The following is a 27,893-nucleotide window of genomic DNA, read 5'->3' as shown; positions in this document are numbered from 1 at the left end:
GGATTACAACAGCTGCATGCAGGTAGGTACAAGTCAGAAACAAAATAATATTAGCAAAATAGGAATAATCTGCCAATTTGCATCAAGTTGTTAAGTTTACCCATCACTTAAATTTCTGGTGAATTACAAAGCATTTTGTTATTTAAGATAAATAGTAATATTTTAGAGCCAAACATAATTTCCCTCAAGGGAAAATTCCACTTTTTCATCCATTTCATTAAATCAAGAACAAGTTGCAGTCAAAATGGATCTAATTCTATTGCTGGTCTTCCTAACACCATCAATGTAAACAACTGCACACAAGCCAGATCTGTTGCCTCAACCACAAGAATATCACTCCATAAATGTCCAAGTCACCTCAAACTTTTTATTAAGAAATCAAGTTTATTTGCTAGTTAATAACACCTATCAGACTCCCCTGAAGGATTAATCAGATGCACCGCCCACTTAAAGGTGAACCTTAAAATGATGCCACACCAGGTGAAAATTTGCTCTACAAACTGTAGAAGGTAAAGTAGGCTCTGTAATAAAATTTTATTCTATAGTGTACCACTTGCCCCTCTAACCACAGCACTGTGAGGATGTGCATCTTGATGTGCTCAGACTGGAAGCTACTGTCCAAATTCAAGAGTAATTAATGATCCTTTTGTATAAAAAGCTGTTTTTATATTATTTAAAGCTCACCATGTGAATATTTATGATCAATTAAACACTTTCAAAATAGGAAACCAGGCTTCATTGAACATCTTTATTATTATTATTTTTGTATTTATTGATCATTTTGTCATTCTCTTTATTATTTTCCTCATCTGTTCTCCTCTGTGTCTGTTTGCAAATGGCCTGTAAGTCATGAACTTTTATGGACATTATATGGGTGTTTACCTATGCAAAGTAGGGCCGGCTGGTCTGTCCTCTCAACTTACGAGAGATTGGTATTCACGTGATAGGAAAGATACGAACAAGTCTGCAGTTTACGAATATGTTCATGAATCTGACGGTGGTTTTCATAAACTTCTCATGTACAACTTAAGAACAAATTTAAGAAAACTCATAAGAAGATATTGGTGAATGAGGCCCAATGTTTTTTTCTAATAGGTTGTTCTTAAATAACTGTTGAAAATCTGAAACTGTTCTTCTTTGGCAGATTTTCAGACTTGGCACCCCTAATGACTGCCAATTCTGCATCTGTCTTGCATCCTGTCTTTTCTGAGCTCTCTCCAGCCAGTAAAAGTCAATCTGATGTTGACTCTTGTCTTATCTCTTGCTCTGTCACGCTTTTATTTTCTCGCTTGCTTTGATATCCTTCTCTTGCATTTCTTTGCTGAATCAGCCACTATGCGCAGGCCCATTTTGACATGGTGCCATAAAGTGAAACGTAGCTGTCATGTGATGCTCTGGGCTGGAACACAAAGTTGTGAAATGGGATTTCTCAGCAGTGTTCATAATAGATGTCAGTGTGACATCAAGAGAAGTCAGAATAGAGTTTTAAGGCCAGAGACTTATGTATAGTATTACTTTAAGGCGAGAAGTGTAGGGTGGGTTTGAGCCACCTTCTGATTGTTGCTCTCCAACAGTCACCTTATAGTTATTTAATGGTTGGCCAATATTTTGATGTCATCTGTGGGCATGTGCCATAGACTGTATATAAAAGTTGGATGGAGCCTCCGTGACATCACCCGTAGGTTTCTGTAGAGCTGAATTTAATCTCATTGGGCGTTTCCCACCGTCGCCATCTTGACAGTGTCATGGTGTTCCCAGAAAATCCAAACATGGGCAAAGAGGTGGAGCTGAGAGGGGGACTGTGAAGATGGGGGTGGATGATTGACACACATCAAACTCCGAGCTGACTGTAACTAAGAGATAACTGAGCCAAATTGGATCTAATGTGATCTAACAGCTAACAAAGGTATGTGGCTAAAGCTAAGGTGTGCTGTTAGCTGGCTAAAAACCACGGCTGTGCTGTACGCTCCCTTCTTGCTGCGGATATTGGATACCTGTCGATCAAAAGGACATCCCCTTAATTGTGCTGAATTTCAACATTAAATAACATCCAAACGGACAAGTTAGAAAAAAATTCACTCCCCTCACAGTTGTCATGAAGGTAAACTTGACCTATTAATCCTAAAATGTTTTTTGTACCAGGCTTTAAACATGTTTATTTCTGCTGTGAAGTTGGTCTTTTTAACATGTGAGTCTATGGGGATTTGCTCTGCTTTGGAGCCAGTCCCTAGAGGATGAGGGGTGAACTGCAATTTTTTGCACTTCCGCATAGGCTTTACATTTTATCTCTGGAGGTTGCCACTTAGCATGTACATGTGTTGAAACCACTCAGAAACCTCTTTGTGTTTGATCATTAAGGTCCACAATATGTTTCACATGTATGTGGTTGTCTAAAACGTTACAGCCCCAGTTCTGTTCCAAAAAAAAAAACCAAAAAAAACAAAAAACAAACAAACTCACTGTATAAGTTTAGGTTCTATGTTGGGCATACCTCTTTATCTTTTGTGCTGCTCTAATATAGATTATGACAGAATTACTTATGAATTTACAAATTTCTAACAAAATTTGTAAATGCATCTGTTTTGTGTCACTATAAACTGTAGATGTGTCCCAATTCAGGGCCTGCACACTTCGAAGTGCGGATTTGTTGGCTACATACATCATTGTGGTGCGCAAAGCACTGTCCCATTTCAGAGAATTAGAAGGAGCCTCTGAATCCACCTGTCATATCAGCACTTCGTTTGGCCTCAAACAAAAGCTACTGGTAATGCATCCTTCCCAGCCTCTTTTCTCCCAGAATGCATTGGACACAAGACGGTGGTGAGTGAGCAACCGAGCTCAGAAAAGTACGTTTTAGGTTTCAATAAAAAACAATTTAAAAATTAAAAAAGAGTACTTTTTTAAAGTGGTGACATTAAAATTCTGTAATATTTGATATTTATGGATTTTTGAGGGTTTAGTGAAGTTTGTACCAGCTGGAAAACAACAGAGGCTCAGACCGTATTCTATTTTACTGTTGGTGTTACCAGTTGGTGTTAACATTCACTGAAGTGTCCTGGGAGTAATTTCAGTGTGCAGACCCTGAATTAGGACACACCTTATATATATCTTTAGATCTAATTGCTTGTACTCAATCGCAGGAGTTTGGCAGGCTCACTTATTTCTGTCTAACGAAGTGGTAGTCGGTCAAATCAAACTAGCTAATGTTCTGCAGTACTGTCAAAAATTTGAACTACAAGATGGCACAGATCATTCTATAACATCAAAGAAAGACTGAAGCTTTGAAGACCTTTAATTCAATTCCTATGGTGCTTTAGACGAGTTTCTACACAATTTGAACAACTGGCTAAAAAAAAACAAGGCGTCTAAGTCAGATCACATTTTGCAATGACCGAGAACACGTTTGCCACACAGATGCCAATGTTTGAGACTGACCACCACTTCATGCTATACATAAGTAATGAGGTTGATTTATACAAGCAATTGTCACTTTCTCACTATGTTACTTTACTCCGACTATCAAGAATAACAAAAAATAAATAATTGCATATATACAGTTTTGTATATAATAATTTGGTGATTTGCAGTAAATTTTCTGAATGTGTTTCTCAGTCAACAAAAGGATCCCTAACATGTGCAGTTGTGGAATGCAATGTCTTCTAAACTTGCAGAGACAATATTTTAGTGTCAAGAGTGTTTGTTCCATGAAATTTAAAGGATGCTTCTGTGTATCGGTGACATTTTAAAAACACCCACAAATCAATTGCGCAAATCCAACATGCAGCAGATGGAAGATGCATTGATGTTGGTGCAATATGCATTTAAATCAAGTTAGTTTTCTTTACTATATTTCCATCCATCCATCCAAAGAGGGTTTAAATGCATGGTTAATCTTTGTGTCCTTATTTAACTTTCTAATAGGTGATTACCTGTGAGTGAAATCTGCACATGGAAAGATTAAATGGTTCACCTGGTCGTGCACCAGTTCAGTATAAAGCATGCTTCCTTCTTAAATTTTTGCAGTGCGTGTAGTTGCCATAACAACACAGTGCTGATTTACACAAAGTTGACTTCTTAGAGCCATTTAAAACCCCCGATGGTTGACTCACACCAAAACAGAGCTATCCAAAACATGTTTTTAGATTTAACATTTACCCTTTTACTCACCTTTAAGAATGCATGGCTGCCATTTCTACACAATCACTGAAAGAAAAGTCAAAGCTAAAGGAAAAGTGAGTGAACATGTGCTTTCCTTTTCTTTATTCCTTTTTTTTATTTTTACAAGCAAAAGCTAAGCTTTCAGATTTGAAAAAGGAAAGAAGAAAAAACTTATTTCAGAGCTTATTCAAATGAAGCGAAGATAGGGGTATGAATTTGAATAATCAAATTATAAATGAAACAAATTAAGTACAACCTGTGCCATTTATAAATTACATGTTTTTGGTTTGGCTTTCTTCATGAGGGGTGGATGAGATTGACATGAACTGTCCCACAGTCCCTCCCACTGGGTCTGGCATTCAGGTATAGCTCCCTCCCTCCCTCTCTCTATAAAGACTCATGTTTGCAGTGTAATCTCCAGACTTCAACTCATGGCAAAGTTTTTATAGCATTGGGAACAAAAAAGAAGAAAAACTTTAGTGGTCCTCAAGAAACACACCAAACTTGTGCACCTTATCAACTGTGGATCACATCAGTGGCTGAGGTAAGGGATTTTCTTTTTATTTCCTTTAAGATTTCTTCTTGTATTAAAATGCAAATTCACAATTTGTCAACTGGGGAAACAGAGTGAAGAACTGAATAAAAATATGTAGTTGTTGATGCTGTATGTACCAGTTCATTAATGTTTCCTCAACAACCTCCATCCAATGCTACCAATACTGATTTATACTGTTTTGTGACATCTGTGAAGCCACAAAAATGACCTGACCACTGGATGGTTTAATGTTGTTTTAAACTAACCAAACAGTAAATGTTGTAATAACACTTTTTTCAAATCTATCATTTACAGCTCCAAGCCAAAATGAGGTTGTGCCTGCACACTGTCATCTGCTGCTGTGTTTTTACCACAGTCCTGCCACCAGTAACAGGAGCCACAGCAGAGCCTAATGCCACCCTAAGAAAAAGGTAATCTGACTTAAAAACCAATATTTTTAGTTTGTTCAGTCCTCAGTAAAAATGCTCCTTGTTGTCTTTATTAACACTCAGACTATTTGCTTATTGATAACCAAGACAGGTTCATGAAACATAAATCTACTAGTAAATGGGTAAAGTTGAAGAAAATATTAAAGTCAGTAAACTTCATTTTGCTCAGCAGATGGTAGATTATTGATGCCAATACTTATACTGGACGGTCTTGGTGTCCAGATATATAGAAATCCTGATTAGGATCACTAAATTAGTTGTGATCAAAATATTTGTAAATTACAAATTTTCCCACGTCTCCTGGTGAAGAACTCATGCAGGAAAATGATCAGTCCCTAAAATATAGCAAACACATTCCTTACTGTAATTACTTGTCACTAATTAGATATAAATGATGCTCCAGAAATGATTAAAGACTTGATGCAAGCAAAGCCGGTACCTGTAAATAATTAAATAGAATTTTCTACAGTATTCTGCAGGATAATGCTTCTGCATTAGTAAATATATGAGCTAATGTGACTGATGCAGGGAAGTTCTGTTAGCATAACCTGTTATTTACTTTTTTTTGCAGGTATAGAGTATGGCTGCAGAGCCATGTGAAGAGAGACCTGCCCAATGGCTCAGTGGCCACTAATGTGCAGACCTCTGATATCCTAGATGGATCTTTGCAGGGTGCAAAAGCCCTCCCATCACCACCAAGGTAACAAGAAAAGATGTATTGTCACCCCATAATCTGATTACCAACAGAGAAGGACAAGAGACTCGTGACAAAAAATAAGAACAAAACCTGTGTTAGCTGTCCTTTCTTTCTTTCTTTTTTTTCTTTTATTTATTTATTTATTTATTTATTTGCAAATACCACTATTTTGACTTAAATCATATTATCTTATGTCAAAGGGGACAACCCTGGAAAACAAATTAAATCTATGTTTTTTCTTTTCTGTTTTTTCCTTTCAGCTTTGGGCTTAATGTAAGACTCAAAAGATCCTCATCAAAGCAAACTGGCTGCTTTTTAGCCACATGTGTATACCACGAAATGGTCCACAGAATACATGAAAGCCAAAAGGTAAAAGACTGCACTGCCCCAGAGGAAAAGATGGGCAAGAACGGCTATGGACGCCGCCGCCGTCGATCACTGGCAGACAACATTCAGCTTCCCGTTCAGACTGGGAGGCAAGGAAACTGCAGTGAAGCTGGTCAGCAAGTCAACAGACACAAAACACACACGTAATGGGCTAAGACAGGCATGGAAGGGTTAAAAAATAAGAGTCGATGTTGGGCTTATTTGCTCAAAGCAGATTATAAGTCCCCTCAGAAGTTTTTATTCCAGAGATTTACTACTAAATCAAATAAAAGAGCATCTGTGCATCCCATCAAAGGGAGGTTAGGTTGCTCTGGATGATTCAGGATTCAGATAACACATACTCAATAGATTGTATACACAGGCTTAGGTGTTGGTTTCGGAGTGTCTATACATGAGTGTGATTTATTGATGAATTGAAGTGAGACCATGTGGGACTTCAGAAGAATGTCTGTCTCTTCTTCAGCATCCAAAGTGAGCTTGGCAGCTGAGACAAAACACAGTTCCTGGGGATTTGTAATAGCCATAAACTGAGGAGGAACCTATTCTGCAACAGGGGGGTCACTTTTCCTCACCAAACTGACATTCATGGGCCCCAAACTGCCAATTACACAAGTTAAGTGAATGTGTTTAATCGCTTGTGGTGCATAATCCCCACATGTACTAAACCTTCAGTTAAAAAACCATTGTTAACCTGTATATACAAATATATAAGAATGCTGTAATTTTATACAAGATAAAGACAAAACGTATTTTATTTGAACTTCAGTGAAGTATTTGATGTATCTGTACTTTGTAAATAATAATTGCCTTGTACTCTTCTTGTCCTTGAGGTACACCAACTGCTCTAACATTGTTGTGGTAATTGTAAAAACTTGATAATAAATAGAGCTATGTGGCAGTTGTATTTGGATGGTTTAAGAGTCAGAAAAGAAGTGAAGAGCTAAATACAGTGTGTTGCTGCCATCTAGCTTTACTGTAGGAAACATACAAATGTCTCATCTTATAATAAAAAGTCTTAATTCTGATATTTATCTGTGTTTTTCTGAATGTGAACCATTCTGCTTTAATCACAATTCAGCTGAAATTCCTTTAAATGTTACTTTAAATGATTTGTGGCTTGTGGTAAATTCCAACGATTGTAATCACTTACAGCTGGCTTGTTTAAATAAACTAATGAGGCAAATTAAATTAAAATTGAAAAAAACTTTAGTTTACAGTCACTCATCTGGCTCCTCAGCGTTTGTGCCTCGTCACTGTTTGATATATGTCTCAACATGATGAAACTACGTCCCGTCTCAAACATGCGAACTAGTGGGCCGCATTCCATTCTGAAAATAACACGGTTTTATCAGCCGCTTGTCTCAGAGAAACACATCTACTACAATTAGATTTGTCTCAGGGAGGCATGATTCTAGTCTTTTGTAATTCTTGCTTTAATCTAAATTAATAATGTTTTTGGCAAAGTCAGTCCCCACTTTGCATTAATGGAGAGGAAGGAGCCATGTTCGCCTGTCTGAGGACCAGAGTGGTCACACTGTTCGGAAATGATCAAATAAATGAAAGCCATCATGAATCTGGAAAATTTAATTAAAATGTCAACATTCTATAAGTAGAAAGATAAAAAAGTTAAAAGCTGAAAGAAAAATAGATTATCTCATTTAAATCCTCATTATTTTATTTTTATCATGTGAATTTATATAGTTAATTCCAATTTCTTGATTCATTATTTGACAACACTGAATTCAGCTCTCTCTCAAGCCGTACGAGACAACTCCGCGCACATGCAGAAAAAAATCCTGTGTAAAAATAGAATTGCATTTAGATAAAATGGTTCAATGTTACCTGTTACCTCATGATTACTCCAGTTTATAATGTGAAAAAATCTAAAAATCAGTTAATGAGCATCCTGCAGTTTCTGTTCAGAGCAACAAGCTGTCACAACTCAAACCCACTTCAAACCCTCTACCAAATGTTAAACATATCAGTCCTCTGCATGTTAAAAGAAAAGCATCTTAACGAGTTTCAATATTTTAAACATTTCCAAAACTGATCAAGTAACTCATACCTCCATAAAATTAAGCATCAAATGGATTTTGAAGTATTTGTTTTAGTTTAATACAAATTCAGATGAATCCTGGCTTGTTAATCAGACAGAAAAGGTGAGGAAATGTGATGGTAGTTAAAAGAATAACTTTAATGTGTGTGACAGGGTTGACGCATAGGTGTTGTCGTACTGGGGCACATTACTGATAGTAAAAGGACAGAAGATAATAATCAAAGACTGATCTGTAAAGTAAAACAAAGCAGTTTAATGAAAATTCAAGCTTTGCAAAATGTGAATATATCTAACCTTGTGGAACCTACAAATACCTTAAAATGAGTCCACCCGTCCATACTGCTTAGTGCAATTTGGGTTATGGGGAAGGTGGAGCCTATCGCAGCAATGAGCAGGAGTTAGGAAGGGTACACCCTGTAAGGTTGCCAGTCCATCACAGGGCCAACAAAGAGAGACTAACAACCACTCACACTTAATCCTAGGGAAAATTTAATGACCTATTAACCTAACATGCATGTCTTTGGACAGTGGGAGGAAGGCGGAGTACCCAGACAGAACCCATGCATACATGGGGAGAACATCCAAACTCCACACAGGCATACTCCACCGCTGTTCGAACCTCCCCCAGCCGAGGCTCAAACCAGCAACCTTCTTGCTGTGAGGCTGCAGTGGTAACTACCACACCCCCGCAAAACAAGAAAAACTTGTCTTGTCTTGTCTTGCTTGAAATCACAGTGTAGTTACAGTGTAGAAAAGTAATTTTTCACTTGTAGTGTTGGTTTGTAAATATCGGTATTCTAGTTTCAAGCATACTTACTCTTAACAGGTAAAAAAAATTCACTAATGAGCCTTAATGTCATATTTAAATAATTAAGGACCAAGATACTTAGAAGTGAAATAGTCTAACATAAAAATATCTTAGAAGAAATACCTGAAAAGAAGCATATGTCCTTGATCTAAGTTATTTCAGTTTCAATTGGTCAAATGAAACAGAGGAAGAGAATATTCCAACATTAACACCAAAATGAATGATGAATAAGAAAGTCTGATTATTATCTGACCTGTTGGTGCATTTGAGACAGATTTAATGACTTATAAAAACATTATGATCTTGAAAAAGAGCTGTCTCATAATTATTACTAAATTGCCTAATTCACTGCAGTATACCATTCATCCGTAAGTTCCTCAGCCTTCATGTTAGATCCAGACAGAAAAGTAGCTATTGGCTGTCCTAAAAGTCGCTAGAAGTCGCTAAATGACATCATTGTCTAATTTGCATAATCAGCCTGGTACATATAGTTGTAATGGAGGCTGCCATGAGGGAATTGTAGTGGGAAAGGAAAAAATAGTCAGAAAGACAACCTAAAAATGTCAATAATTTCTTTGTTTTTTTAGTTTTTTAGTTTTTTTTTATTAAGTGTGTTTGTTTTCTAATTAAGAATCTGCAACATGCCACAACACTTTTAAATGGTTAAATGTTTTCGTCCACACTCTTCATTATGAGACATTAATATCTGATGGTAAGCCAGCATGGGATCAGCCAGCAGCAGCTTTGCACAATTAATTTTCAGCCTGGTGATAGAGAAGAGGTGATCATCTGCTCTGAATGCAGCTGGAAGCTGCTGGTGTCACTGTGTGAGGACCAAGCCTCTTCTGAGTGCTTTTGGACAGGGGAGGGGTCTGTACCCACTCATTAAAAGAGTAAACTATATTCATTTACATCAGTCTCCAAAAGTCTCCAATAACACCAGAAAAAGTAGCTAGATTTGTCGCTAGTCGCTTTTTTGAAAAAAAAAAAAAAAGTCGCTTGGGAGGTCTGAAAAGTTGCTAAATATAGCGACAAAGTCGTTAAGCTGGCAACAGAAATCACAGTCAAACAGGATGTTAAATACAAGTTATTTACTGGATAAAATTTTCAGCACCATTTTTTTACATAACCCATTTTTTGACATATTTCCAGCTAATAATAATCTTTTTCTGAAAATGAAAATAAAGATGAGCGAAGTCATTTGGCTGTGTCCCAGTAGAGTTCTATATCTAGCAATGCCTCCAGTTGAAGCTACATTTGAGGGGGATTTTGTTTTTCCCCAAACTGTGTTTTAAAAACAACTTAAAACAAATTATATATGGATCAAAGTTAGTCTAGAAGTTTGTTTTTCTCTCTCACTGGCAAAGTGAGTATGATAATAAGACTTTATCTAACCCAGAAATGAATGAATGAATGAATAAATCCTTCAGAATGAAAGTGTTTTCCTTTCCATTTACATGGAAATAATAATTCCAAATTGAGGTTTACATGGAAAACTCATTTAATCGTCTTTATTAAATTCTGCTTAAGATCTGGGGGTTGGAAGGAGTTTGGATTGGACTGGGGGCAGACATGACGTATTTATGCCTTCTGGAAGAAAACAAACTCTAGTTCCTGCTTCTTTTCTTTTTGTCTACAACATGGAAGACCTCATAATAAGAACCATTTTCGCTTTCATTATAGTTATAGTTTTGAAGAGTTTTTGGCAGCTTGACACCAGCATACTACTTCACTTTCATCAGTTTAGGAGGATAAGAGAGATAGAGTACTGTACCGTGATCGCGGCAGGACAAGGAAACGAGCATGTGCAGAATGACCGGAAATAATTTAAAGCTGAATGAACTTCATCAAAGAGTTTTTCAATTCGGATTTAAAATCAGAATAAACCAGACACTTACTTCAGATTTAAGTTAAATTTAAGTTTGACCATTTTCATTCAGAATTAAGTGTTCACAAGATCATTTTAAAGAGGATTGTACTTTTATTCTGAATTAAATTGGAATTAAAATTCCCATGTCAACGTGGCTAATATGTACATTCCTGGAGCCTTCATTTTCCTGCAGTGTCCCAAGGTTTACAGACCACCTCACAACTTACTTTTCTAGCCTTGGCCATCTGTGGCAATTATGTTTTTTTTTTTTTTGGCACTATGTGATATGCCAGCAACTGGACATCAACACACTGGCCGTTTTGAATTTGCACAATGGCTGATTCAGCAAAGAAACCCTAGAGGACATTATTGGAGGAAGAGAGTAAAAGAGAGTGAAACTGACAGAGTTAGAATTAAGACGAGTTAAGATCAAACTGACTTTTACTGACTGGAGAGGGCTCAGAGAAGAGACAGGATGCAAGATGGATGCTGAATTATTGTTTATTAGGGGACGCCTGTTATGACCACCTTTTGTCCAGGGGAAAAAGGGTCAATAACAAACCGGACCTGACTCAGTCAAAATGGTATAAATAAAAGGTATTTATCAGAACAATAAAATAAATACAATTTCCTATAAACAAAAATACAAAACCAGGTTCACTAAACAAAGAAATGATTCCTATAAACAAAAATATACAATGTCTGGCTACAAATAACAAAAAGTGTCCTTTTTCAGGTTGACTATACAATGAACACAAATGACTGAAAATTACTAAACAAAACCTCCTATTGAGGGTATGAATAACTCTTGCAATGGAAAATAAACACAAAACTTCCTATAAACCAAACGTCCGCATACAAGTACCAAACATAAACTGAAACAGAGAGTCTTTTCTCTAAACCACAACTTCTGCCAAACCAAAAGCTCTTACAGTTTTTATAGCCACTACTAAACCCACACAGGGAAACAACACAAAGGAGTATTATCCCAAAGCCGGCGAACTGTGTGCCCAAGGTACACAGTTGCCCTGAATAATGGTGAAGCTGGGCTTTTATGGGAGAGGAGTCCACGAGGCTCCGCCCCTTCAGAAAGTTTCAGCACCGCAGGCGACCAATCCTGGCGGAGACGAGTGGAGAAGACAAGCGGCTCCTGATAGCCGTCGTCAGGCCGCAACAAGATACAGCTGATTCCAATACCAGCACCAGGCTGACAGGCCAAGGGCCCTAACCACGCCTCACTATGAAAATCTTTAAGCCAGATGATCATTTGGCATCTATTTGGTCCTCAGATCTTTATTTTTTTATTGTAATACACTTCCACAAACATGTACCTTAAAACTCAGGCTTTGGTGCTTTGATGATGTTTTAAATAAAACAAGATGCTCAATCATATCTGCTATCCAATTTATTAAAATCTGATCACTTCTCTTTCAAATTTACCTCTGGTCCTATAGGTTCACATTCAGTGGATATTGGATAATTTCTCTAAATAGAAAGAAACATGTTTTACGGTCATTTGTTTACTTAGGTTTTTTCTTCAGGAGTTGATAGAAAATTAAAAATGATAATTCACAAACTTTTAAAGCACTACTGTACTTAGGTTGTTCATTGTAGAGCGACAGCCTTTTCACTGATGGTGCACAGAAATGGGCCAGTAAGGAAGGAAGTAATTACCGGTCATTTTGGCCCTTTTGTCAGCAAATATAAATGTCAAGGCGACACCCATGAGGACTGAAACAGATGTCACAAAAAAAAAACAACAAAAAAAAACAAAAAAAAAAAAAAACAAAAAAACTGTTTTAGCTGTAAACTCTGACACAGCTGATGTGACAATTCTTTGTTTCTTTAAAATCCCCCTAAAAGGAGATAAAAGTGCAGTGCTGCCAGCTCAGTGAAAAATGAACCACAGCATCCATGTTGGATAAGCAAAGAGGGGTGTGGCCTATGAACAGCTTTCATGCTCTTAAAAGAGAAACAAAGCAGTACTGGTTTGAAAACAAGCATCCTCCAGCACTTCCTCTACTGCACTGAGCGGAATAAATGCAAGTCACTTCCTGAAACTTACTGAGTGTTGAAACCGCTTGCATCTAAATAGTGCACAGCTTCCACTTCAGACCAGCAGTTAAAGGGTAAACCAGCAGGGTCTGCAAGAGGCTGCACTGACAAGTCTACACCTAATAAGGGTCTCCACAGTCCCAAGAGGTTTTAACATCGGACACAACCCTACAGCAAGTCCACACAACAGTAAGTACACTGCTGCCACCATGATTCTTTTTAAGCTTCCCAGTTTATAATCACTTGATATCTTCCTCATCACTCCTGCATTCTTTCTAGCACTTGTCTGCCTTTACATGGTGGTATCTGTAAATTGAAGATGCTTTACTCTGTTTTCACTCCTGTTTGTTTCCCAAATGTGAAGACATTTAACAGGTACAAGAGTGGAAAGATTAAAACATTTTAAGTGATAGCTTTAAAGTAAGTGTGTTCTCAAACTAGAATATGAAGAGTTAAACTTGTCCTGTGGTTAACAGAGTCTGTAAATGTGGGTGTGTTGCTGTTCAACTTTACACACACACTCCAAAAACAAGCCTGGTCATGCACACCCGGTATTGCTTTCCATAGGTAGGACTGTGCTCTGTAACTGTATGACAATAAAGTTTTTTTTTACTTGTTTATTACATTAAACTGAAAAGTAACACACAAACAGTTGCAGTATGACAGATGTTATAATGTAAAACAGGTATGTTTAACTCTGAGAAGTTCTGAGATTTTGCAGGTGATGCAGGTCCATATAAATAAAACTGACAAGTATCAACACACCCTGCATACCTGAACAGTTTGTACATTTCAAGCACAGCTAACGAACCCATTTCTAAGAAACTTTAAGTACGGATAACTGCCACCGTGGGAAAATGTCACTTATAATTCTGTGATGAGTGGGGTTATTAAACTGTAATAGAATCAACTAATTTAGAAAACACAATGTTCTCTCAGCCAACGCTAAGAATCTTTGATGTTATAATAAAGCTAAATGAAAATGGAGACGTCATGAAGTCCTCAGCAGAACAAAAATGAATGCAATAAACTTTATAACACTCTCTCCTGTCAGGAAACAATCCTCCACAGAAAAATTAATCATCTGCAGACGTGTCTGTTATAATATAAATTTCCTGTATGCCCTGCAGATACTGAAATTCTCCTGTGGTTTTTATGTATGTACAAATTAAGATTACGATAACACACTTCACTAAAATTCAAAACTACCTCCATCAAGGCAGCACCAGCAGAGAAATAACACTTCTTTTTATATCCATTATCTCTGTGACCACGCCACAATTTCACACTTCCTTTACTTCCTTTAAAATGTGTGTAATATTTCTTTGTTTCCCAAACTTGTATGCGACAAAAACAGAAAAAAGAGAAGAAGAAAAACAAGTAGAGTTGGCTTGCCATTTACATATCGCAGAAAATAAGTTGGAACTGAATAGTTCAAGTTAAGATTGATATACAGCACTTAATTACAAACATCCAGTCTTAGTTTTAGCACTTTAGGCACAAAAATTTTCCCCACAAAATGATCCTGTTCAGCTCATTGTGTAATAACTCCAACCCCTTTGAACATAATCAGCTGATCAGGGTGCATGCCAGTCCCATCATGAGCACAAATCTAAGCCTTGTGATGTTTTGGTAAATGGGATCAAGTTTATGTTCGGTGTCTGTGCCGTTCTGTAGTCTGACGTTATAAATATGCAGAAAATGACACCAAACTCCTTCTGTTAGCTGGCATTGTTGTGTTAAATGTGCTGCACACAAACTGGGTTACAGTTTGAAGTGCTTATTGACTGCCGGCCCAGAGCTCTGAGACATGCAAATGTGACCGAATGTTGCATTTTGGTGTCATTTGTACTCTAGACTTGTTAGAAAAAAAAAAAAAAAGTTGCCAGCCTGGGTTTGTGTTTCGCCTATTTTGCATCAGTCACTCTGCATCGTCAGACAACAGTCACCATTTAACCACAACTGCAGCTACTTCCATTTAAACAAAGAAAAAACCCACAGTGTTGATGTTGAGCCTAAGCCTGCAAAAACTAAACCTGGTTTTGCTACAGAACAACTTATGTGGACTAAGATTTAAATGCTTTATGTCATGTCAAGTTTATTTTAAATCACATTTAAATAACAGCCTCAGTTGACCAAAGTGCTGTACAAGACAAAACAAATACAATCCCTATCAACAAAATACTAAAATAAACCAAACAAATCGATACAATACATTAAAATAATGTAATACATAAAGACACGTTAAAAAAATGAAAATGCTCAAGTTAGAGATAAAGCCAGTGATAAAAGGTATGTTTGTAACAATGATGTAAAATGAGCTGATGTGATATTAAAAGACAAACTGTTCCTCAGTTTGGCAGCAACAGAAAAAGCTCCGTCACCTCTGCCTTTTAATCCGGTTCTGGAAACTATCAAGAGCAGCTGGTTTGTTGATGTCAGGGCTCTGAGAGGACTGTGAAATTTTAAAAGCTCTGATAGGTAAGGTGGTGCTGTGGTATTATAACTTTTAAAAACAAGTAATAAAATCTTAAACGGGACCCTAAACTGTACAGAAAGCCAGTGAAATAAAGCCAGCGTCCGAGTGATGTACTCACATCGTTTCCTCCCTGTCAGAAGTCGAGCTGCTGAGTTTTATATAGTTTGTAAACAGCAGAGCAGTGACTAATCAGTCCCAAAACAGAGTCCAGAAAAACATGACTAACTCTCTCTAGAGCTTTGAAAGGGAGATATGATTTTACCTTAAAAGCTGTAAATGAAAGTAACTACATTTAACAACAGAGCTAATTTAACTAATTTAAAACCAGAATCAAAAATCACGCCAAGGTTTCTTACAAAGTGCTTACAATACTGCGATAATGGACCAACTACATGGACATGCCTGTCTAATAAGCGCTGAAAAAAGAGCAGGGGGAAACCAGCATTTTCATTTCAAAAATAATTTACAGTCATTTTGACTCAAAAACAATGATTTCTGTCATTACCTTATTAAAAAAATGAAGTTTTAACCAGCCGTGATTGAACATCTGTGTTCATGTTTAAAGATTTTGTGAAGATTTATTTCAAACCAAGAAGGAATTTGAAATGAAGAGAAAGTTACTTCCTGCTCTATGCCTGTAAACTTGTTATGTGTGGATTATTGTTTTTTAGTGTAACATCATTACATGTATTTACATCAGGAGGAAATTTCAATATTAAATTTAGTTGTAGAAAAGTTTAAAGAGTAAAAGCTCTGAATGAAGAGCAGAGGGAACATTTCAGAATATTCAGTTTTCAATTTACATTTTTAGAAGTAATTTACAGTCATTATGACTCATCCTAGTGGTTTTGCACAATTCCTTCAAATATATATATATATATATATATATATATATATATATATATATATATATATATATGAATAAATAAAAAAATCCTAAATAATTCTTTTTAACATTAAAATGATTTAATCAATGCTGAGATTTATTTCAGTTGGAAATCTCCTTAGTGAAATTTTAAAGCTAATGGCATTAAATCTGAGACATCGCTGTAACTCCTCTGGCCCCCAGCTGGATGACCGTCCTCCAGAATCATCATTATAACCACATTTTGTTTGGCTGAGTGCTGCATTAAAACCATGACTCTTTATTTTTAAACATCTTACTGCTGCTACATGAAATTTTCCTAATCAACATTATCCACCTGCACTGCGCTGAGCTGTTATTTTAGGACACCTAGCTGAAGTCTCCTCCTCTCTTATGCTTTCATCTTTTTCCTCAGCCTGGATTCCTGCAACCTGTTTGTTATTGTGCTCTTTCAGAGAAACCCACATTTTACTGAGAATAATAATAGTTCTGTAACACTTATCCATTATTTACCAGAGCTTTGTCTCTCCCAGGTGAATCAACATGAAGAGAAGGGACACACCCCTCTGCAAGCAGCAGTCTACGCCATGCTTTGGGAAGGGTGAGTCTGCAGTTCAGATGTTATCCAGTGTGCTGCCAGGTGAAGCTGTGGTGGGTTTTGTCTTAGAAATGAAAACAATGTTGGAAAATTTGTTGACTGAACAGACGCTGTTATGTTATGTTATGTTATGTTTAATGTAGTTCAAACAGCAGCTTGAAAACATGAATGAGTCATCCATGAAATACAGTTTTATGGCAAAGGGAAGCTCTTTTTTATAATCTTGGGCATACTGGTGTTAATGGAACTCAGTTCAGAAGATGAGGAGTCACGATTATTACTTCTTTAAAGATCAAATGGGACAGTTGTCAACTGTTGTAAGCACTAAGCATCTTTCAGGGATTATCATGACATGAGGTGCAGATTTCACAATCATCACTATCTCAAGACTAAACCCTGAGACACCTACATAATCATAAAATCTGAATCCTTATTCTTTGGTCTAATTAAACTTAATAACTACACAACTGCTTTTTCTGCAAACAAATTTTGGCTTAGATGAACCCTATGAAGTTGTCGTGGTCTACAGGTTTTGTGTTAGATGCTGGTTCATGTTTCATGTGTTCTTTGGTTCATATTGAGTCCTCTGTGCTATCTGGTGTTTTAGTTTGTAGAGTTTTATCCCCTTGCATTCAGTTCACTTTACTTCCTATTCACGCACACCTGCTCTTTGTTTTGCTGACTGCTCCTTGTGTGGTGATTGCTCAGTCAGAAACACCTGGTTTGTTTTGCTCATTGCCAGATCCATGCTGTTACCTATTAGTCATCCCTTTCCTGGTTTTCCCTTGCGTTTCCAGCTGTAATCACTCTGTTTCGATTTCCTGTTTCTTTTGTTACCTGTTTAGTTTTCCTACCTGTGCAGTGCTTTCAATAAATCATCTCTTCTTACATACACCTGCCTCTGGCCCCATTCTGCATGTGAGTCCTTTGTCCACATTGCCACTGTGACAGACATATTCCAAAGCAGCTACTCTGTTGCGTTATTATTTGAAGAAAACCAGTAAGACAGGTAAGGTGATTTATGGAGGTGTTGATCCAGACTTGTGTGACCATGACTTTAAAGGTGCAGCATGTAACAAGATCAAATGTCAATGACAGAAAAATGTAATATACCATTAAAAGACTATGTTTCTATTGGTATCTAATCACTGAACTAAAGTAACTTTTATGTTTTTATTCTCTTTGAATGAGCCATTTATACCCACTTGCTGTAGATCAGGTCATCAAAGAGCAAAGATCATCAGAGCAAGTGTTTTTGCAGCTACTAATTTTGAAGATAAAAATTTATTTGTTACTTTGTCCATTTAAAATTTGTGCAAATTAAAAGGCTGATTTCAGGAGTGACTCAAATTTCTAAATTATCTAAGCCAAAAATATGAAAAAATGACGAAAACTATGGAACTGTCCTAACACTTTAGAAGCACCTGCTTACATATTTAAGAGGAAACCACCCAGGTTTTTTATCAAACCTAAAAAAGCACATCATTTCATCCCCTCCACTGTGCCCTAGATCACAGATAGCCCCTCACATGTTACCAGCCAGTTGTGACATACCAGCTCGGTTTAGAAGCTACTGTTCCCATGACTGTCTCAACATCCCAAAATAGAGTTAGAAAGGGATACTCAAGACAGCAGCAACTGGCAGCTGCATTATAGATACTCACTGGACCACATAAACAACACAACAGAGCAGAGCAAGGTAGTTGCAGTGAGAACCCAGAGGTGAAGCATCATAGACACAAGAAAGATACGGACAGCATACTTGAAGACAAACGTAATGTCAGGAATCTTCAGTAACTTTGACGTATTGAGTTCCTGAAATGTGAAAAAGAGAGATTCAGACATATGAAAGCTGAAACACTTGACCCAACAGAGACTGAGAGACACAAACATGGCCCAAATCACAACAGAAGGTAAGAGACAGACAGTGCTGAACCTGTTGATTGTAAAACTGTGTAGTGATGCTGAGCTGTGATGTGATGACAGTTATGTAAAGGTTCATTTACTGGCTGCTGCCTGAGACCCAAGAGAAGTGAGCTTTGATGGACAGTTTACTACCTGAGCCATAATGATTTCTGAGAATAGCAGCTTTTAAAACAGCACTATGAGCAGAAGAATATTTAAGCGAGTATTGCAACATTTTGAGGCCTTTTATCTTTTTTTCTGTTGCATGTTGCAAAATAAAGCATATTAATGGACCTGTCAACATACCCAGACTGTTTTCTGCATGTCAGGTTTCTATAGTTGTGAGAGCAAAGGTTGAGGTCATCCAAGAGGCTGCTTAGCTGTTCCAGCACGGAGAGAATGTACATGTGTCGGGAGGCTAAGCCCTAATGACATCTTCCAAAATGTGCTTGGCAAACACAGGTGGAAAAATGTGCCAGTGTGAAGGTAAATAGTACTGGTGTCATCTCTGCAGGTGCCAAGACAACTTAAGGTTTTCAGTCAGATAGAGTTGCACTGAGGATGCAGCCTGCAGATAAAGAATTAGCCATTTGATACGGTACATACATACACACTGCGTGCAGCATTAATATGGTTAGTGACAGTGATAACATGGTGATCAGAATAGCCAACACTGGCTTTCACAACATGCAGGCCAAGCTATTTAAAAACAACTTCACTGTCATTCATTTGCTGTGATCAAAATACAAATTCACAGAGTCTTGAGTTAAAAATAACTCTGGGGCTCATGCCATGGGGGTGTAGGAGAATCAGGTCAGTCCAAACAAGCATGAGTGTTTTCCCACCGAAAGGCCTTGGGAACCAAAGATGATGGTATGCTAACACTGCAGATCATGTGCTTTCCATTTACAGTAAAAGCTGATTTTTTATTGTGCTGCACACAAGTTGATCTGATGTAGTTTCTGGGATAATGGTTGGGGCAGAAATGACTTGAACTAAAGATTTCTTTGGCTAAATGCAAAAATACAGCACAAGCACTAAAGCGTGAAAACAACAACAAAAAAACTCTGTATAAACATTGGTGGTCAAACTCCTTAAAATGAGTCTTTGGTGGAAATAAATGACAAACTAACATGTAATAACACTCGTAACTCAACACTGCATTTTAATATTTTGCTGGACCGATGTTACTCATTTCACATCAAACAACCGTACATCGATAGATGAGAAATAATTAGTGGAAACATGCAGTGTGGTCTTGTGAAACCTTACCCCCCTTCAAATTAGGTAATGGTTCACACTGTCACATTGAAACACAGGACAGGGATTAAGTTTTCTGTAACTGGCCGGACACATTGGCTGAGTCTTTAGAAAGCACCGAAACATGAGTCAGCCACTCTGCACATGTTTACATTTTTGTGGTAAAATGAGATTCTGCAAAACACCCCCTCCCCCTACTTCAAACTCATAATCAAAACGTCTCAAGTATTTTCTTGGCATTTGTGTTTACTGCCGTCGCTGAGATAATGTTGTTTCAGCTTTAAGTGATGCCACATTTCATCACATTTAAGAGATGAAATATTACATGTCAGCCACTTGCTAAAGCTAAAACCTAATAAACAACTAATATAACAGTCTACTTCAATTCCTGATCAACATTTTTAATCATGACCTTATTGGGCAAGAATAAAAAAAAAAATCATATTTTTCACAACTTTCCCAGATATGCCACGGCTTTTCCCCAGAATGTCAATGAGCGAGGCAGATGAGAGGGTACGCCTGATTGCAGAGAAGGTGTATGCCTCCGCCCTGAAGGAGGAAAACACCAAGGATGCTATAGCACTGTTCACTGTGCCGGAAGATTGTCCCATTGGCCTGCACGAGGACAGGGAGAGGGCTCTGCAAAAGGAGCTGGCTGAGCAACAGTCTCAGGAGTCAGTTCAAAGGTAATAAATCTCTATTTATTCACAAAAAAAAAAAAAAAAAACTTGACAGGAGATTGACAGGAGATTCTTATGTGTCATTTCTGTTCATTATCAGGAAGAAGCATTTCTTGTTGAAGCGTTCACAGTCACTATCTTCACCTGAAAGTGTTGACTGGGCCCCTGGGGCATCTCCAAGGCAGAGCACAATAGTGTATGATTCTGTGCTCCCAGAAGACTCCCCAGACTTCCAGAGAGTTACAATCAGTGGGGATTACTGTGCAGGGGTACAAAGTGTTTATAACTACAAAAATTATGAACAACTGTTCCAGTTTATTTGTTGTAGTCAGCACTGGTATAAAAAAAGACTAGATGCATAAAGACTTAAATGTAAGGTAACAGCAGATAGAGATGCATTTTACCAGGTTTAATAGTTTCAATTAATTGCTGCCATGACTTTGTTTTTACCATGTTGATGTTCAGGTCACAGTTGAGGATTATGAACTAGCATCCAAGAGTCTCCTTAAGGCATTGATCATCCGAGAGAAGTACTCCAAGCTGGCCTACCATCGCTTCCCCAGAACTACTGCACGCTTTCTCCGCAACGCTGAAAATGAGAAGTGGCAGGAGGAGCATGAGGTCTTACCAGGTAGGTGCAATTTAAATAAAAACCTGTTAAAAAGGACAATTCTCCTACACGGTATACATTTTTTAGAGTTATAGTAAGTTTATCAAGGTGGAGGTTATTTGGTGTTATGCTAAACTTAAAAAACTCAAGCAATTCTACCTCACATACAGCTAAGGTTGTACTCTCTGATAAAAGAACGATTAACCATCTATTAGTAGTAACTGGGATAAGCAGCACCACTTTAGCATATAAAGTTAACAGCCTAGACCAGTGGCTGCGGACAGAAAGCTTTACATGATAAGCTGAAATCTATCAATGCAGGACATGCAAACCACTGAAAGCAAGTTCCTCAAATACAATTACAGGCATAACTTGATGAGTTTATAACTTTCATTTTAAAAGAAACAAAAACTTTCAGCTATTAGATAACTTTACAGCTCATATTGTAATGGTTGATGCAATTTTTTAAAACATGTTGCATGTTGTAATCTTTGGTAAGCATGAATCACTGTATCAGCTTTTGGCAGCTATTTTGAACTGATTTTGTGAGTCAGTGTTAGTGCAAAAGTGTGTGGGGCCACGGTCAGACTATTCCTGACTACAGATTAAAGGACACACATTCAGAAGTTTCTGCTGAGTACAACTCGCTGAAAGCAAATCTTAGTGTGTAAGTGTAACATGTGAGGCTAAATTTACCAATATATTTACTGAAGTTGTTAGTAGTTGCAAATCCTACTGTCTGGTCTTTGAAAGTCCATACAGAAAACCAAATTTTAGAAGTTAGTCTGGTAATTATGAGCTTGATGCAGTTGTAGTGTGACAAAGTATTACTGTCAACTCAGACATGGCTGAATAGTTACTCATGCAACAAGGTCAAAGCTTCCACAACCAGATAAACAACACATTTAACAACTAAGGGCAACATGGTGCAGCTGAATTAGCTCAGAGATCTTACCTCAAAGGCAAAAATTAGAATAAAATAATGTAAATTTCTTGGAGATTATGGGCTCATCATCATAATCTGGGTGTAATTCTTGCAGATTACTAGTATGCAACTGTTAATCTGTGAAACTTAGTTTTGGGGTTTTGTTTATCTGCTCCAATGATCTGTAGACATCTGGCCCTTCCCTCATGAAGAAGAGGACTTGTATTCTATGGAGGGTATTCCTGAGAACCTAAACTATGAGCTGCAGATGAAAGATGGCATAGTTAATGTTTATGAAAATGCAGAAGCCCTGAAACAACAGCAGCCACTCAGCCTGCCTTACCCTGACCTGGAAACCTTTGCTATAGACCTGAGCCATGTGCTAGCAATGATAGCTGATGGTCCAACGTGAGTACACAAGTTGTTTTAATATTCTGTATGAAAAGTGACATATTAATTGGACTAATAGCCACCAAATAGTGCTGCTATGTTCTAATCTTTGACTATAGTGAAAGATTTTTCAACAGAGTGGAGCTGCAATCTTATTGTGTGGCATCATTGTAGGAAAACCTATTGTCACAGACGATTGAACTTCCTGGCCTCCAAATTTCACCTTCATGAAATGCTGAATGAGATGGCAGAGATGAAAGAGCTGAAAAGCGTCCCACACAGAGACTTCTACAACGTTAGAAAGGTTGGTTGGCATTTTTTTCCATTTAATGTTGGGTGCAGACAGTTGTTGACACCTCTAAATGTTTTGCTAAAACCTAATACTACTTTTAAAAATTTTAAATGATTTTTTTAAATTTATGTGCATTATAGGTTTTTTTGTTCTGTCCTAGAGGTGCTTTCTGGCTCTTGCCAGGCCAACATTGTAAATAAGAATTTGTTGTTAATAGTAAATAAAGGTTAAATAAATAAATAAATGAATAAATAAATACATAAAAAATAAACTTTTTAAAGACATTTCCCTAATTATTACCAATTTTAAAGGTGCATTTCACTGTTTTCTTTATGCTAAACTCAGGTTGACACGCACATACACGCTGCTGCTTGCATGAACCAGAAGCATCTGCTAAAATTCATACAAACCACATACCATACGGAGGCAGACCGTGTGGTCTTGGAGAAAGGCAACCAGAAGATCACACTCGAGCAAGTCTTCAAAAACCTCAACATGGACCCTTACGACCTCACTGTAGATTCACTGGACGTGCACGCTGTAAGAGCAAATTCAATGTTGCATGCTAGGTGCTAATTATTTGTAATGTGTAAATGCTTACAGTCACTTCTATAAAGTGGGGATTATTGTGATAATTGGTATTTAAATTTTACACTCTTACACATTTTTTTTTTTCTCACAGGGAAGACAAACGTTTCATCGGTTTGACAAGTTCAACTCCAAGTATAACCCAGTGGGAGCCAGCGAACTGCGAGAGATTTACTTGAAAACAGACAACTACATCAAAGGAGAGTACTTTGCACGTCTCATCAAGGTGTAGTATGAGCTAAAGTATATATATATATATAATTTTTTTTAAAAGAATAAAAATAAATCAGCAATGGTTGACCACCAGAAACACAAGGCACAAAGTGCAGTCATTGCCTTAAAATGCAAAAGTGTTTAAAACCAATGTTTATAATTCATTACAGAAGTTAAATTCACTCCTTCTGATTGGCATGCTTTTTCCCATCCTTCTTAAATGATCCCATAACTATAAGCACTCATAGAGTGCAGACCCCAAGCCAACGATTGTGTTTTTGAATTAGAAGTACTAATGGCTAAATTATCCTTATCTCCCTCTAGTAAATAATCCTTTAAAAAATTCCTGGATCCAGGAGGTGATCCGGATCACCCCCAAAATCTAATTACTTGTTCATTATTCCATTTCTGAGGTTTTCTGAAAATTTAATTAAAATCCATCCATAACTGTTTAACTTTTCTTGCTAACAGACAAGCAGACAAACCAACACCACTTGATACATGTGTGGAGTAATGTGGTAATGAAACTCATGTTAGGTATTAAAGACAATATATGGTTTTGGGTATTATCCAGCTCCACTCTAGTTACTGCTTGTTCCAAAAAAACATCACATAGTTACAGAGGTAACTTTGTGTATGAGTGTTTATATCAACTTGAGAAATAACAGACTTTCAGAATGTCCTCTCATAACTGGTTTGATTCATGTTGCAACAAACAGTTCTCCAAAATGTTAGTAGAACATGAAAAGGTTGTTCAAGTATTTCCTCATGCACACTTTGATGGTATCTAAAAACAACATGCATTTCATGTAATCTATAAACTCTCTGAATAATTACTTGTGCTCACTTCTGCTTATCAAGAAGCATCACTAACTTCCTGTTTGTTTCGTGTTTCAGGAAGTTGCTAAAGAGCTGGAGGAGAGCCGGTATCAGCACGCTGAGCCCCGTCTGTCAATTTATGGCCGTTCTACAGGGGAGTGGGAGAGTCTTGCATCATGGTTCATCCAGCAAAAAGTCCACTCATCCAACATGAGATGGATGATCCAAGTTCCTCGGATCTAGTGAGCATTTAGTGAAAAGACGACAATGCCAATTTTATGGGCTGATTGGGCCATATTTTAATTCAAACCAATCATGTTGGTGCATTTTTGCTGCCTTTAATGCCAATTTATGAAATTATGAGTTCATTAAGTGTGTCATGCAAAAGAAATGACTATTTCTAATAATTATAAATATATATAGTTAGGTTTGGAAGCATTGCATTTCTCATAGTGCTGTAAACAAATGGCAAATTGTTTGTGTTACTTGTGAGTGAGGAAGGGTTGATTTCATTACTTTTGTTTTACAGTGACATCTTCAGGTCAAAGAAATTAGTACCAAACTTTGCCAAGATGCTGGAGAACATTTTCCTCCCCCTCTTTGAGGCCACAGTCAACCCTCAAAAGCACAAAACAATCCACGTGTTCCTAAAATATGTAAGTGTGTAATAAATGATCTGCAACCGCATATGCTTCAGTTTCAGACAGAAAAGATTAGTGGCAGAGATGACGTCACCACATCTTGTTGAACCGATTAACATTTTGTGTGTTGTTCATTTTGTTGCCCTTTAGGTGACAGGATTTGACAGCGTGGATGACGAATCCAAACACAGTGACCACATGTTCTCTTACAAGAGCCCCAAGCCTGAGGCATGGACCACTGATGAAAACCCTCCTTACACGTATTACCTATTCTACATGTACGCCAACATCATGGTGCTCAACAATCTGCGCAAGTAAGTCCTGCAGGTTTCTGCATTGAGCAGAGTTAAAAAAAAAATTCCAACACCAGTTAAACTGCAAAGCATTGCTTGACAAACATGGTAATATAGTTTAGAGGAAATGAATTAATAGAGAAAAAGTATGAAGCAACAGTGACTTCATGATTCCTCTATAAGGTAGGTCTGGTTGTACTCTAAACAATGGAAACGATATCTGACTCTTTGGGCTTTGTCTCCAGGGAACGAGGACTAAACACCTTCCTGTTTCGTCCCCACTGTGGCGAGGCGGGCTCCATCACCCACCTGGTCTCTGCCTTCCTGACAGCTGACAATATCTCCCACGGACTCAACCTCAAGAAGGTGTTGCCTTGATTTCATACAGCAAAGCTTAGATAAGAGAGCAAAATATAACTTCTATTACCTCTTCTATTTACTGCCGTTGACTGCAATCACACGTTTTCTTCCCCATCCACAGAGTCCAGTGTTGCAGTACCTGTACTACCTGGCCCAGGTCCCGATTGCCATGTCCCCACTGAGCAACAACAGCCTGTTCTTGCAGTACTCAAAGAACCCACTGCGAGAGTTTCTGCACAAGGGCCTGTGTGTGTCGCTGTCCACCGATGACCCCATGCAGTTCCACTACACAAAGGTTAGAAGTGCAGGAAGAAAAACGATCAGATCAGTTAGTGGTAATCATAATGATTATTACATAGTGTTAAAGTATATATGCTTTTTTTATTATTATTATTATTCAGGAAGCCTTGATGGAAGAGTATGCCATAGCAGCACAGCTGTGGAAACTGAGCACCTGTGATTTGTGTGAGATTGCCAGGAACAGCGTTCTGCAGAGCGGGCTCTCACATCAGGTAAGTCATTCTGTTGTCAGATTTTAAAAGGAAAAAGCAGCACATTATTGTCAACATACTGAGATACAAAATCTTACATAAAATGTTTCCATAAAGCATTCCTGCCTGATGATTTATAGACTTTCACAGTCTTTATAACTTATTTAGACTTCTAATAACTTTAGGAGTAAAGCATTTGGTCAGCATCATTCAGAGCAAGCTCTTTTTATGACTAAAATATTCACATTTGTGTCAAATGAAATTTGTGTCTTGGGGTACAATCTCTAAGATGGTTACAAACTAATAAATCTGAATATTTTGTAATATAATGCCTTCATTTTGTTTCTGTACTCTGCTCCATCCTGTTTAATGAGAAAAAAAAAAACTCAGCATGTGCCTTGTCTGGGTTACAATATCCACAGGAGAAGAAGCATTTCCTTGGTTCCAACTACCTACAAGATGGACCAGAGGGCAACGACATTCGGCGGACAAACGTAGCACAAATCCGCATGGCGTACCGATACGAGACTCTGTGCAATGAACTCAGCTTTCTGGTGGATGCGGTGAAGACGGAGGTTGGTCTGAATCCAGCGGAGTGACAGACCTCACCAGCACAAGCTAGACTGGGATGTGTCCTCAGAGATGATGGGGGAGGACACACACACTTTAAAGGACATACTTTCCCCCCTTTTTCTAAGACATACCCTACTAAATGTTCAGACCTGAAAACTTGAGGTGCATGTGTTATGTTTATAGGTGATAACACAGACTTGATTTTTAGACCAGTGCTTCCACATTTTTAAATTAGAGTAGAGGTTTACTTTCTTCTGTAAGGTGCTGGGGGAATTGGGTTTATCAGTAGGCTTCTGCCACACGATCTTATATAGAATTTATACATTTACAGGCAAAATATGAGATTATTGTTCGCTGTATAAAAAAAAAAGATAAAGAATTGCTGGGTGTTCTGTGCTCTCACTGTCACAAAGGACAGTACTTTATTTGTGTTAAAAGCCTGAAAATGGGGTGTAGAAAAATATATCGTGCAACTCTGTGGTCAGATTAGCCTTTTGTTAATGATTGATACTGATTTTGACAAAACTGAATATAATGTCAGCAAACTATTTACAGACATGCAAGTTTGATAGTAGCCATTGTGAGAACTTTGTGGTGTCAAAAGTATCAAAACTCTTATATTGTTTTAATAAACTGGGAAACTACGAAGTGATTAGATTATGTTTTTTATGTAATTTCCTATAGTTTTTCAGACCTAAAATAAAGACTTCAGTTGGGAACGTATCTGTGTAATTGTTGTGTATTGTGTAAAAGATTGTCTTTCCATCAGATTTCCTGTGTTATTATGACTGAGCAAAAAAGAGGCATCAAATCAGTCTGCAAAAATCCGTGTGCATACATGTGCATGCATGCAGAAGTGTTAAGAAAATAAGTGAAATGTATTTAAATCAGTTTTT

General features: G+C 37.5%; 2 protein-coding genes across 3 annotated transcripts; both read left to right on the top strand.

The window, feature by feature from the left end:
• The first annotated feature begins 4,487 nt into the window (after nucleotides 1-4,487).
• Nucleotides 4,488-7,380, top strand: admb (adrenomedullin b). Its single transcript, XM_041997525.1, has 4 exons — nucleotides 4,488-4,702; nucleotides 5,009-5,124; nucleotides 5,714-5,842; nucleotides 6,100-7,380. Exons 2-4 carry the CDS (start codon nucleotides 5,021-5,023, stop codon nucleotides 6,371-6,373), a joined length of 507 nt encoding a protein of 168 aa, XP_041853459.1. The 5' UTR covers nucleotides 4,488-4,702; nucleotides 5,009-5,020; the 3' UTR covers nucleotides 6,374-7,380.
• Nucleotides 7,381-12,949: 5,569 nt separating this feature from the next.
• Nucleotides 12,950-27,720, top strand: ampd3b (adenosine monophosphate deaminase 3b). 2 transcript variants are annotated; one of them, XM_041997690.1, is made up of 16 exons: nucleotides 12,950-13,204; nucleotides 16,893-16,960; nucleotides 20,586-20,808; nucleotides 20,903-21,071; nucleotides 21,268-21,433; nucleotides 22,526-22,745; nucleotides 22,902-23,031; nucleotides 23,365-23,559; nucleotides 23,702-23,833; nucleotides 24,718-24,881; nucleotides 25,169-25,295; nucleotides 25,431-25,594; nucleotides 25,819-25,939; nucleotides 26,055-26,228; nucleotides 26,335-26,445; nucleotides 26,847-27,720. In XM_041997690.1, the coding sequence occupies exons 2-16, from the start codon at nucleotides 16,903-16,905 to the stop codon at nucleotides 27,021-27,023; spliced, it is 2,331 nt and encodes a 776-aa protein (XP_041853624.1). In that variant the 5' UTR covers nucleotides 12,950-13,204; nucleotides 16,893-16,902; the 3' UTR covers nucleotides 27,024-27,720. The 2 variants fall into 2 exon arrangements, with proteins under 2 accessions (XP_041853624.1, XP_041853625.1); XM_041997691.1 differs by lacking the exons at nucleotides 12,950-13,204; nucleotides 16,893-16,960 and adding an exon at nucleotides 18,616-18,870.
• Nucleotides 27,721-27,893: the final 173 nt, after the last annotated feature.

Source organism: Melanotaenia boesemani, chromosome 10, assembly GCF_017639745.1.
Source record: "Melanotaenia boesemani isolate fMelBoe1 chromosome 10, fMelBoe1.pri, whole genome shotgun sequence".
Lineage (NCBI taxonomy): Eukaryota > Metazoa > Chordata > Actinopteri > Atheriniformes > Melanotaeniidae > Melanotaenia > Melanotaenia boesemani.
This window is presented reverse-complemented; position numbering and strand designations above follow the sequence as displayed.

Coding starts and splice junctions, on each gene's coding strand:
- admb (XM_041997525.1), top strand. CDS start 5,021: ATGAGGTTGTGCCTGCACACTGTCATCTGCTGCTGTGTTTTTACCACA. Junction 5,125..5,713: donor AATGCCACCCTAAGAAAAAG/GTAATCTGACTT, acceptor TTTTTTTTGCAG/GTATAGAGTATGGCTGCAGA. Junction 5,843..6,099: donor GCCCTCCCATCACCACCAAG/GTAACAAGAAAA, acceptor TTTTCCTTTCAG/CTTTGGGCTTAATGTAAGAC.
- ampd3b (XM_041997690.1), top strand. CDS start 16,903: ATGAAGAGAAGGGACACACCCCTCTGCAAGCAGCAGTCTACGCCATGC. Junction 23,032..23,364: donor ACTTCTACAACGTTAGAAAG/GTTGGTTGGCAT, acceptor TGCTAAACTCAG/GTTGACACGCACATACACGC. Junction 25,296..25,430: donor TCCACGTGTTCCTAAAATAT/GTAAGTGTGTAA, acceptor GTTGCCCTTTAG/GTGACAGGATTTGACAGCGT.